Raw genomic sequence first — 14071 nt, forward strand, 5'->3', positions numbered from 1 at the left:
ATTATTATTATTATTATTATTATTATTATTATTATTATTATTATTATTATTACAACAATCTTAACTTCTTTACCTAGTATCAATTTTTTATCAGGGTGAATACTTAAAAAGAAAAAATATAGAACATAATATTATGTATAAAACAACGATTTTATTTTATTGTGCTACACAGTACCAATTATTAATTTTTAAACAATATTAATAATTATTATGTAATACATAATGATGATTATTATTTTGCAATATACGAGTATATATATATAAACCACAACGCCAGACTAAGTGTTAAATATTATTATTGTATCGATATGATTTTATACATTACCATAAACCATAAAAATATATTAATATATATATAAGCGCAACACTTTTCGTCAATGTTTTCATCCCCTTCTTCTATAACTTGTTAAAAAAAATTACTGGTTTTCGACCGTGAAAATATTTTTTACCGGATTGGTTATGGTTTACCTACTATAGCTAAATTTTATATTATCTAAGTAGTTATTTTGGTGTATCATCGGATAATTATTCACTGTTATGTTAATTTCTTACACACACACGTCCATAAGCAAACAAAACATAGATTTTATTAACCAAATAACTTTAATAAAAATATACTGTAGCTATTTATAATTTTCATGTGTAATATTAGTATACATTTTTTTTTTTTTTGTCAGCCGAATAGTTATTATATCATATTTTGGGTATTTATATTATACATAACAGAAATAATTACAATCATAATTTTTATGTGAATCATCTGTAACATGTACCTTTTTTTTTTAAAAAAAAACATTATGTTTTTCTTCAAAAAATATTAATCCAACTACCTCAATAGCAATTGATTCTGCAATAATTAACGATTTCGTTAAGTTACAAATTATTTATTAAAAATGATTAATAATAATAATTTAAAAAATTATAATATTGTGTTATTATATTATACATAAACATTGTAGCTATTATATATATATAATATATGTATGACAAAATTAATTAAGACAAAACATAATAATATTTAATTTCTATTATTTCAATATTTTAGACGTACATATTATTATATATAAAAAAAATAATAAGAAAACCAAAACCAACAAAAATAATATATATTTTTAAATAATTATAACTATGTTTTTATTAGTCAAAATTATTGGATGTGTTGACGAATTTTTCAATGTGCAATGTGTATTTCGTAAAAATTATGTACAATTCGAAAATGAATATACTGTGTTAATAATATGTAAGCATATAATGTAAAATATTGTTTTTAATTTATTTGCGCGCCATTTCTGGTGCATCGTTCCCGCATTGATACAACTGTCCGCAGTTCGATCCGCTCCGACCTATCCTCTCAGCCGTCTCCAAACGTTGTTTGAATTCCTCAGGAATTTGATCATTTTCAACGACTTGTGCAATGGTTCTGTTGAAAAAAAACCAACGATGAAAAAAAATTTGTCAAAGATATACACCGAGTTATTAACGCTCGTAGTGTTCACCTAATTATATAAAATAGGTGTGATTTTCAATATTATGTAGATGCTAAAAATAACGAATAGCCCAAGCCCCAAATCAATGTTCTTATTGACATAACTTTTGGTATAATTGTTTATTATAGTTTTAATTATTATAAATAGATTCGAGTTGGACGTAGGAACATAAACGTGCACAAACACACGCTATATTGACAAACAATAGTAAAGTACCTATTGAAAATGAATGTGTTTAAGTACTGTAATTCTGTTCCAATATCTGGCCTAGAATACCTATTTTGCTTACCACTATAACCAATATTAATTAAACCATTTAACGAACGTATTAATCACGCAGGATATTCATTGAAATATCACATAAAATAAAATTGTGTTAAATATTAGGCAGAAGCCAGAAGCATTATAGTGCTAACTAAAGAGTATAAAAGTAAATAGTAGTTAGTAGTTACTAAACACTAGTTTAGTCACATTTCTATTCCCATGGTCCATACAGCATGCCAAGGATAATATAATAAAACGATGTATAATTATAACTTATAACTGGTATATTTTTGTTCCAATCGAATTACGTAACTTATTTTCGTCTATACAGTTGTAACATCTAATATCTTGTACACCTAAAAATTACGAAAAATTATTTTCTTAAAAAAAAATTTTAGATAATAATCAACTAATGACTACACCGACTATGCCTTGCATATGCATATGACTATATGAGGAAGTATGAATAATAATAAATTTTCAGTCATGTTATTGTTTTTATGAAAAAAAAGATACTTACCGGAAAATTCAAAAGTGAATTTCCTATGATAATAATTTAGTAGTAAATTTTTAGACAATATCGCTTTACATAGATTGCATAAGTGTGATATTTGGTTCTTTTTCAAAAGAAAAAGTTGGAACACTATACAACGTAAGACTAACCTCCGTTTAGTATTTAAATTATTATAGTACTTTGAAATATAAAGATTGGTTTGTTTAACTAGTACCTAATAGTAGTAACATAAATCAACAGAGCCTATAACGAGTAAAAACTAAAAAGATTAATGAATATTTTAGGATAGGATCGGGCTTTAACTTAAGTTCCAGGACTGAATATTCAACTGCTGGTCGTACAGAATAAATATTGAAACAAGTAAATCAGTTACATCAGCGCGCTCTGGTTGTATACTTAAATCGTTCAGAACAGATTATTTAGTCAGATTACACTGGTGCATGTCAAAAATTCATTTTAAGAAAATAAAAAATAATTTTGAAAAACAACGATAGTCGCTACCCTTTTGCCATAAGTGTGCTCAAATATTATCAATAGCCGATAAGATAGTCATTAATAATAAATAAGCTTTCAAATTTATACTTAAGTTTTTTTTTTAAAAATGTTCAGGAAAGATACTTAATATTTTTCCAACTACTGACTACTATTAATTATACCATCAAACGCATTTATAATAAACCAACCACAAAAGATATGTACCTACGGCAATATCAAAATTATCAATAGTCCTTACATTCAAAATTTCAAACGTAAAATAATAATTTATTTTCAAGCAATTTTTGTTACTTTGCTACAATTCAAAAAATAATATTCGTAAAAATTTTAAATATTTTACTTATATTTTAATTATTCTTTATCAACAATGACATTCAAAAAATATTTAGATTCATTTTTATCTATTTATACCATGTAATAATTTATATCATTCTAAGGTACGTTAGTATTGATTTATATAAGTAAATAATAATAAAAAATAGTATTAAAATAATTATTGTATAATATACACATTATTATGATGTAATATTTGTAAAAAAATTAGGTCAACATAAAGGAAATATATTCTTTACAGAAAAAAAATACTAATTAGAGTAATGTAAATAAATTATAACATTTCCACTCCACTCGTCATCATTCAGAATTGTTTTTCGTATGCAATTATTTACCATTGAATTCAAATTTAAGACATCCAAAACAGTATTAATACTATGTACCAATCTACTAAATGATGAGGTATACATTCTCCAACCCCACTTTAGGTGTAGCTGAGCTATTTACCTAGTTTAAATAAAAAAACATATTTACGTAATTTAAAGACGTATAGAATATGAGTAATGTAATAATAGGAATGAACCGCCTATCCGCTGTATAAAATAAGTAATTGGAAGCTTACGCGGTTAACAATCGTTTGTCTGTTTCTGATCCGTCTGGTCCATTCCGAGACATTACTTCGCAGATGGATCTCTCGACGCAAGTGGACTTTTGATGATAAATGTTCGCCACCATATTGCATACTAGACACGCTTCTTGTTGATTTTCCCTCCGTCGTTCCTTGTCACCGAACTGCATAAAAAAATATTTAAATGTTATACTGTAACTAATTTTTGATAATGTATCCTTATTAGATATCCTGCAAAAAATGTATACCCTCAGGAATTTATTCCTTGGTTTTTGTTGCATTTTTTACAATAAACTGTTACTGAACATAGACGATGTGTTTTTCTATTTGTATAAATACCTAATGTATCAATTAGTTTGTTTATATAAGTTAATATTTATAATTTATAATTTCCTCAGATATATTAAGTTTCACCAATGGGTAGGTAGCTACTTTTCTCGCGTATTTCTTGTCAAAAAAAAAAAAAAACCATTTACGTATATCCGCATACATCCTTATTGTAATAATTAAATTACTGATTGTTTGTTTTAAAATAAATTTAAAATAATAATAATAATAATAATAATAATATTATATAAACATTAAATGTTGTTTCAGGGGTAACCTGTTATTTATGAATAAATATCTACTATATAAAACGTAACTGAAAAAATGTAAAACGTCTGTTCTGGAAGACTTACTTGGAATATTACTTTTATTGTCCAACGTTATAAAAAATATTTATGCAGATGTATAAATAACAGTCTCCGCACTCCTTTTTAAATAATAATTATTAGACTATATTAATAGTTTGGATTATAAAATCCATTAAATGATTAAACCATAAGTCTACAACTCGAGGCGCTTGAGTATACATCATGGACATCGGTCGACCCAACATCTACACAAACTTTATTTCAGAACAGTGCATACATGTGGACTTTATGAAATGACAACTTACTATACTATCATGGTTTTAAAGCACTACGTAGAATTCTCGGGAAATATTTGGAGAAGTAAAAAATAGTTGAAAAATTAAAAAAAAATCATCTAAAAAGGGGTAAATATATTATATATATTTAGAAATAGAAATACGTTCAATCAAAAAGAATTAGTATACTTCACTTTGAATCTGAATTCGTAAAAATTGTCAATAATATCAATACTTATATGCGTGTGAAATTGAAGTGCGCATAAATTAGTAGGTAAAATTACCTAATTTACCTATGGAAAAAAACAAATTTTCACTTTGAATCACTACCCAGTGATCCTATCCCACATCAGGTAACAATTTGCTTATATCAATATGAGTGATGACAAAAAAAAAAAGTTTATCATTCAACGGAATCTTATTGAACCAACGCAACCAATTGATAGAATAATGATAAAACATAATTAAAGACGTCAAAAGTATTTATAAATATACATGTTTTCTTAAAGAAGTCACGCCTGCATTCTACAACTTTCTTAATGTATATTTAATACCTACGTCACTATATTTCCATGTTAAACGACTAAATGCGAGTGTGGTTCTGTTTTCTTGAAACGAGTAGATATAAGTAAAAGATATTATTTTGTTGATCAACACTATAACAATAAATAATATAAATGCTGATTTTTATTCATATCGTTTACAAATTAATATTCAAGGTTCTACTCAAAACACTCGGATCTAGGAGAAAACGAGCAATGACGAATTCGGAGGTGAAATGTATAGATCGGATAAAATATAATTAAGATATATCAGCTTGATGTCAGAGAACCGCACAAACTGATTTTGGAAAAGGTTTTATACTTCATAATATATTTTATATATTATAATATAAAGCCAGCAAGTGCAAATTTGTATACAATCAAGTTGTTACTTGTTTTTATGTATGGAAATTATTTCAGCGCACATATCCTAATAGAATTCACTGGTTTCTATATATTGGACTGCAGTGTTGTTTTAATATATTATAGTGATTATTATACCACTTACCTATACACATAATTGTGTACAGCTGACCACTATGGATGGAAAATAATTATTCAAAAACTTCTCTGAAGGTAGGTTTTGCACAATAGACACTAGTGGTTTTAGAACCTACAATTTATCATGTATGGAACTTATTATCTGCATTCATAAATAGTTATATGGTTAATTAAATCGTAAATACGACGCATCGATCGATCGGATAGATAAAATCCAAAGGCACTCCTCTGGGTTCCGACAACACCATAGAATCGTATGCTGATCGTACGAGATTTACCGGATAGGAGTGCCATAAATAGTTTTTCTTTTTTTTTACATTAGAAACTACAAATAGAAAAAAATAGGTCGTTTGCGCGCCGGTCTAATAGATGTTGTTTATACGCTGTGCCCCACGAGGCGGAATAGTAATAATTTTAGTAACGGAATCGTTTTAAACACACGAATTACCATTGTCGTATCTCGTATCTATTCGTGTACACAGAGTGATCATATTGTTTTAAGCACGACGCTGATTTTTCAACTTCTTTATTAGTATACTTTTTTGGGAAGTACGAAACGTAATTTACATGTTTAATGAATTCTTTTTGAATTTTGTTTTTAACAAAAAAATTAAACAACACAATATTTTGTTTTAAACTTTAAATAACGTAAAAAATTAGTTGTATGTAGGTAAATAAAAATTGATCATCATGAATTCAAAAAGACCTATAAGCTATTTTTAATTAAATTTTGAATACAATTATTATTACTTTTTTTAATCTTTGAATATTTCGACTTAACTAATCAAAATAAAATTTATTCATTTACATGAATTATTATTAGATTGATTATATAATATTAATTATTTAATTTATTTGTTTTATCAACTTTTCTTCTACTAATCTAAAACCTAATATATAGCACAACAGAAAAGATATACGCTTTAGATTTCAATGCGAACAAAAATATATATGTATGTATAAGAATTATTCATTCAATATTATCATATCATTATTCTAGACAGTATTATTTTTGAATTTATTTATTTTTTTTTTATTATTATTATTTTTAGAAATTTATAAAATTTATAGATAAAAAACTATAGGTTTAAAAATTGTTTGATATATGAAGAATATCGTTAAAGTATTGTCTTATATGTATTAAGTATTAAAAATATGGGGGTTGTCGCAGGAAACCATGTTATGAAAGATTCAAAAATAAAATATTTTTTGAAAAAAATTTTTTTTTTAAATTTTTAAAATAAAATATAAAAGAAGAGAAAATAGATAACCACTAAGTTACACAATATGTTTTGAGTGTACTTCGTCGTTAAGTAAATCACTGTAATATATGTGTTAAATTTAAATTCAATAATAAATCATTTCATACGAAAAACGATTCTAAACGAAAACAACACATCAATCTATAGTTATATTTTATGAAATGTTGTTATTATAGTAATTTATTTTGTTATTAGTAATTCAGCAGTTTGAATTAATTTTTGTTAAAAATTGTATTTATTACATTTAAAAAAAAAAAAACATCTGGAGAAAATTTCAAGTATCTACGAGTATTTATTTTTAAATTACAGAAAAATCAAAAAATCGACGTAGTCAAAAACTTATTTTGTGTGAAAATTCTCGTTTTCCCTAATTTTTTTTATTTTTTGTTTTTTCGATTACTCAAAAAAGTAATAGCAATTGTTAATTTTTACCTCCCAAAGTTACCTACCCACAACTTGATTAACTTTTTACTAGAAAGAACGTCGAAGTTAAAAATCAAAATTTTTTTTCTACTATAAATCGTATATACATTGTAAAAACAATACATAAATCGTTTCATTTTTAGAAATAAATAAAAAAATAAAAGAAATTGATCATTAAAATAATAATGATTTTCTCAATATAATCACCCTGTATATATTACAGGTTACACGTGTACACATACCTATTAATACGATGAATAAAAAATACATGACTCATTATAATTTATATTATTAAATGTAATTGACGATGGACACAGCTCATAGATATTCCAATATTCATACTATTTCTAATTTATATATATATATATTATTATATACAAACGTGTATAAATACAATGAGTTTAGAATGTTAGGAAATGGGTACTTAAATGTTTTTATGGTAATTGGATTGGACTAAAGATTATGTTACTTGATTACATGCAAGATGATACTATATAAGATCCTTAATTTTGTATTGCAGTGTTGCATACGATTTTAACAGTTTATATTTTACTTATTTTATACTGATAAACTGGAATACAGTCAAGTGTTACCATATATTATATACATTTTTACCATTACTACATGTTTGGATTTTACAAATGTTAAGGCACACTGTGTTAATATATCATACACACACACACACTCAACATGCATATTATAACCATTAAACAACTAAGTCTCTGAAATTTCAATGACGGCTAGATAATAATATTGTAAATTTGACCGGTAAATGGAATATTATGTTCGTATAAGGTCAACAATTATACTATTTTATGTGTCTAGCTATGATATTCATGACGTTGCTATTTAGACGACCGTTAATATAATAATAATAATTATTATATGTTAATGCTTAATGATGTTTAATAAAAAAATCAATTTTAATGATGTTTTATATATACGCCGTAATCCGATGAACACATTACAAATTATAAATATTGACGCCACTGAAATTAGTTGTCGTCTAGCGTATGAGTGCGTGACTGGTGACGATAAAACAAAATTATATGTGTATAATTGTTACATAATTGTAAAAAATAATTAATTCAGTTGAACTCAGCCGGTTGAATTTAGCGCACCGACGAATTCACGATAGTATTGCTATAGCTAACTACCTAGCTCAATATGGTATATCGCCGTTAACCGCTTCAATTTCTATCCAATATTTAATAGAAGTTGATTTTATAGCGATTTATTATTAATTTATTTATTATTATTATTATTTTTTTTTTTTTACTTAAATTAATGTACAAATTTCAAGTAATATATTTCAATATTATTGTCTGTTTCGCCAAACGAGACCAAAATCGGTTTTGATTCATCGAATTTAAAAACCATTATTTGCGAATGATTATTACTACCTACAATACATTTTACCATGTATTCATAGTAAAATAATTGTTTGGGTAAATACGCAAAAATATGAACAGGTATCGTATAATTAAATTTAATTATATATAATTTAATCATAAATTAGTCATAAATAAATCGATCGTATTATTTAGCAGAATTTGTGGTATCACTATTGATTAGATTATAATTTATTTATTTATATATCAAAATATGGAAGATTTTCGCGAAACCGTTGTTTTATAGGTTCTTATAAATGAATGCTTGTAGTTATATTCTTGTTGTTTTTCGAAAAATGAAATCGTATGCGAATCTCGTTGTGGTAAATAAACTATACATACTGCTCAATGGTCATCTCCGTATTAAGAAAGTCGTTTTCTCCTACATTTACGACAAAAATTATAGGATTCTGTAATAGTGTGGGTGTTAACAGATGAATGAACAGAAACGATATGAGCTAGATTCGGATAACGTGGCCGCTACAGCTGAATACATATATGTACAAGAAACAGCACGTTATTTCACGAATTCCGGTTGACGTGAAATAAGCTTATAAGTCATAGGTTTGCTCTTCGTTGCCGTGATTAATAAAAATATTATATACATATTTTATTAATTATACATTTACTATGTGCAGTCGTAAACATGATTTAATTTAATTGTATGGTTGTGAACAAAATTCGTATACTTTTGTGATCCACAAATATCGTTGTACGCGACACAATCGTGAATAAACAATGATTAGGTACACACGAATAAATAATAGGTACAACTGCGGTGTTTGGAGTGCATCCCTATGGTATGTAAAATGTTTAAATGTATACCTTTTCCAGAAGCGATTTTATCGTTTCTGCGGCAATTCCTTCGTCTCCGTCATTCGCGTCTCTCCTGCGACGGCGGCCAATGTGGCCCAACTGCAACAGCAAAGGGGTTTTGACAAGGGCTGATAGCACTCCGAGAAGTGCGACTCCAGCCAAAGGCCACAGCAATGGCTGTACGTTCAATTCTCCAGGATTATGGGTTTCTCCGCCGCCGTGCTGATGATGATGTAGATGGGAGTTGGGACGCTGATGATAAATCATCTCTGGCGGAGGTCCGATACTCTGCAGGTGGTGGCCGACCTGATCGTAAGGATTAAAGTACTCAGGTCGTTCATCGTAATAGTAATCCCTGGGTGGGCCATAAGAGTTTTCCACTGGGTAACCGCTCACTGAACCACCACTGTAATCTGTTTTAAGCACAGGATCTTTATGTCAGTGCAAGGTATACTAGTATGCATTATTTTTGAGCAAGACTGTTAAAAAGATGAATTTATGCGGAAGACGATCGTGATCGTACTTAAACTTTTCGATAATTCATATAACCAATTTATCATAACATACAAAGTGGTCACTGGTTCAAAAAACCTGCTTATTTATTTTATACATGCATTTATTTTAAATCTTATTTTTAAAATGTTTAAGTATTATAGACTATATTTTCAAATGCTATGGATGTCTTGTAAAAAACTCATTTTATTAAAATAATAATCACCCTTAAAATAATTTAGTAAATACTTAATTGTAATTCCACGTGATTTTTTTAAATATTTTTATACTTTTATATTTAATAAAATCCGAAATAGTCTACTAATGTTAAAAAACATTAAGCATAATTATTTTTAATATTGGTTCACGTAAAATATAGTATAGAACTTGTAAACATAAATATTCAATCTAGCATTATTATGCTTCGAAAATGTTTACAAACAATAAACTTTAATATATAACTTTCATAATGTTAAACTTATTATCATAAACTATTATCCTTAATATATATAAAGTTTAATAATTTTAAAATTATTTTTTTTGAATTTTGATTTATTTGTATGAGCATATTATAAAAAATAATCGGCTTGAAAGAAGTAGCTTGCATCAACACAGTAGAACAATCCTTAAATTACATTTAAAAAAATCTAAGTATTTCAAAAATAATGTTCCAAAAATTAGAATTTGAATAAATGCATTAAAAAAAAAAAAAAAAAAAAAAAAAAAAAAATGGGGGTGAGCGTGGTTGGGGAATCACCCTTAATAAATTATGTGCGTCATGTTATATCGTGCGGAAGTAAAACGAGATTAACAGATTCGGCAGACGTTAAGATTTTGCATTCGCGAGAATTAAAAAGAAGTATTTTTTTTTTTAGGAAGTTTCGTCGCTTGTAAATATATGACCACACCTCCGCAATAAGCACACTCGCCCCGAGGGAGTGTCTGCTAGTTTTTTTTTATATTATTATGGTATAATGGAGTCCATAGGTTAGATTATTTATACCGATGTTATTAATTATACATAATATACCCGTCGTCGTTTACTATTTTATGTATATTACACATAGATATGTAAAAATACTAGTATAGGCAGCAGTTTAACATGTTCGGTACACACATACACACACACACACAAGGGGTATTTTAATCGAGTCGTTGCTGAATTTATGGTGATTAAACCGGTTAAACGTGATTTGCGGTTTTCTAATATTTTACTCACATACACATCTACCATCATACATACTTATTGTCACAGTTTATTGCAAAATAACAGTAATTAAGTGGTGCACTAGATTAAAATTAATAAACTCTTATAAAAATATGTATTTTTTTTCAAAAACCCCTAGTATTACGTAGCAATATTATTAAGTATATTAAAAAACCATTTATAATCGTTTGATAACAGCATATTGATATTATAATAATAAATTGATATTATTGGCAGCACTTTCTATCAACCGATCAAAAATCGTGAAACTGGTTTTAAAATGTGGTTTTTTTTTGTATTTTGTTGCTAGAACTGTGCGCTGTATCGTGTACATACAATATGATATTATGTAATAACTAATAATAATATAATAAATAGTTGTAGCCGTGGTAATTACACTGTTATATACTAATACGATCAACGATTATACAACCGATACTTGCCTTTACCCGAAACTCGGTTGTCTGAAGTCGAACCCGTAACCCGGTAACCTTCCGACCGCGGAGGCCCATCTACTTGATTAATTCGAGTCTGACTGGTTTCCAGGCCGTCGATACCGTTTTGAAAATTTGCTGAACCGTTTGTGGATTTGGCCACTACAGCGCCCGCGAACGTACCGTAAATTCCAAAAAGTCCAAATGCCCAGACACATTGCAACACGGTCGGTCGAACCATTTTGGCCATTTTGCGTAGGTATAAATCTAATGACTTCGAGCGACGACAATAGGATGTTGCGAAGTATATAGTCAACACGAGAGTGTGGCAGACAACAACAAAGGATTCGTTGGAAAAATTGTGTGTGCACGATACTTCGTCGTTTCAATTCAATAACTCTTCTTACGAGCATATTGTTCGAAGTGTCGCCAAATTTCGCAACGTCGACCGACGAAAATTATTATTAAATCCCATTGTTTAGAGTACAATTGTGTATAATAACAATAAATAATTATTAAATCATATCGTCGTGTTTAAATCGCGTCCACTTTCCCCAATTACAGTTTTTTTTGTACTTTTTTTTTTAATTGACGATATGACGTAAATTTAATACGAATATGTAATTATGCCATTACGCAGAGTACTTGCGATTTTGTCTCAACCGTCAAAACATTTATCTCATAATAATATATTGTCGTTACGGTCTCATCGTCGCGTTTACTTTACCATTTCAATACAGTATATTTTATTATAAATTATATATACAGGTACATTGAGATAAAATTATTGTTATTCATCTTCTTCTTCATTGTATTATATAGTTTACGCCACGCAAAATACATAATATAAACTGCATGGATGAAATGTGTAATATTTGAATCATACGTAGATCTTAAACTTTATGTTGTTCATATTCAACTACAGTCTACAATACGTTACGGTTATATTAATTAAAATCGAGTGATAAAAATTTTTAAAAATGGACAGTTGATATATTATAATATAGGTGCACACTATAGGCATATAAGTAAAGAATATTGATCGCGACTGTTAATTCAGTTAAATTATTATTACTGTTTAAATACATTAATACCTACCTACATACAAAGTCGTCCTTAGGATTTGCGAGGCTTCTAATAAAGTTATGAGGTATGGTGTGAAAACAATTTTAATTTTCATTATATAAATGTGTATTTGATATTTATACGTGTCTTTAAAATAGCATTACTTTTAAAGTTTTAACTGCTCATATAAATTGATTTTAAATTAACGAACTTTAAAACAACAGTTCATCTCGGTATAGAAGCAAAAAAAGTTATGTAGTCCTTGAATAATTACATCTCAAAAGTGGTAAAGGTTGATATTATGGACGATACCATATCTTCAAAAAGCAAACTAATATATGTAACAAAAAAATATTTAAAATTTTCTGAATATATTACAGTATCGGATGCCGTACTAGTCGTTCTATTATATTTAAATATTCTCCTCCTCCTCATACTGCAGAGACGTTCTCAAGATATTCCAATGAAGGAGGATAAAAAAATGGTTACATAATAAGCCGTAAGGTTAGGTTAGGTTAGGTAAATTAAGGTTAGGAAAATAAAAAATCTTGGGGGATCTATCCCCTTATATCCTCTTCCCCCGTAAGGAACGCCAATGCTCATTATAATATCCCTGATCGTAAAATTCAGTAACTTATTAGGTCATAATATAAAGTGTACAGCTACTTTATTTCTAAGAAATTCCTTAGTTATTCTTTGTGAAACAACAATTTTAAATGTAATGAAATAATATTATTCAATTTTTCAATTTCTTTTTTTCGAACATGATACTTCAAATCTAAACAAAATATATGAAGCCCGAAATTTGGGTTCTGTCCTTTTTCTTAGGCTATGCCTGTATGTATATATTCTAAGCATCATCAAAATTTACAGTTTTAATAAAAATGTTAATATTTTTTAAGTTTTGTACGCAATGTACAATATACGTATATTTCTATAATAGCAACCAAAGTAATTTCAGTTGAAAATGGAAGATTAAGCAAACATAATCGGTGTGAATGAAGCACGATTCACAATATTATCCTTTTGAATACACAAGTAATAATATTTAAATATAAAAATATTACGCCGTATTTCACATTAATAGCAACTCAATATACCTCATAACAGGTATTATTCCTTCAGACCTTGTACACGTGAAGGGAAATGAGGATTAAAATGGCAAAGGATAATTTAATCTCTATAATTTTTTAAGCATTCCAAATGTATATACATGAAATTGTAGTTTTATCATATTGTCCGGTTATTTAAATCGATAACGGAGGAGGTATCATAAGTCCATTGTATATTATAGGTGACACCTTTTTAAGCGTGATCAGAAGTAGGTGGACTGAATCCCTAGAGTCCTCTACACATTAACTTCTACT

The 14071-nt window shown here is 27.7% G+C and overlaps 1 protein-coding gene across 1 annotated transcript; it reads right to left on the reverse strand.

The window, feature by feature from the left end:
• Nucleotides 1-1133: 1133 nt before the first annotated feature.
• LOC112596969 lies at nucleotides 1134-11957 on the reverse strand. Its single transcript, XM_025342864.1, has 4 exons — nucleotides 11649-11957; nucleotides 9516-9919; nucleotides 3656-3825; nucleotides 1134-1420 (listed from the first exon to the last, which is right to left on the reverse strand). The coding sequence occupies exons 1-4, from the start codon at nucleotides 11887-11889 to the stop codon at nucleotides 1273-1275; spliced, it is 963 nt and encodes a 320-aa protein (XP_025198649.1). The 5' UTR covers nucleotides 11890-11957; the 3' UTR covers nucleotides 1134-1272.
• Between the last annotated feature and the right edge of the window lie 2114 nt (nucleotides 11958-14071).

Source organism: Melanaphis sacchari, unplaced genomic scaffold (assembly GCF_002803265.2).
Source record: "Melanaphis sacchari strain LSU unplaced genomic scaffold, SCAv2.0 Contig0_pilon_pilon, whole genome shotgun sequence".
Taxonomy (NCBI): domain Eukaryota; kingdom Metazoa; phylum Arthropoda; class Insecta; order Hemiptera; family Aphididae; genus Melanaphis; species Melanaphis sacchari.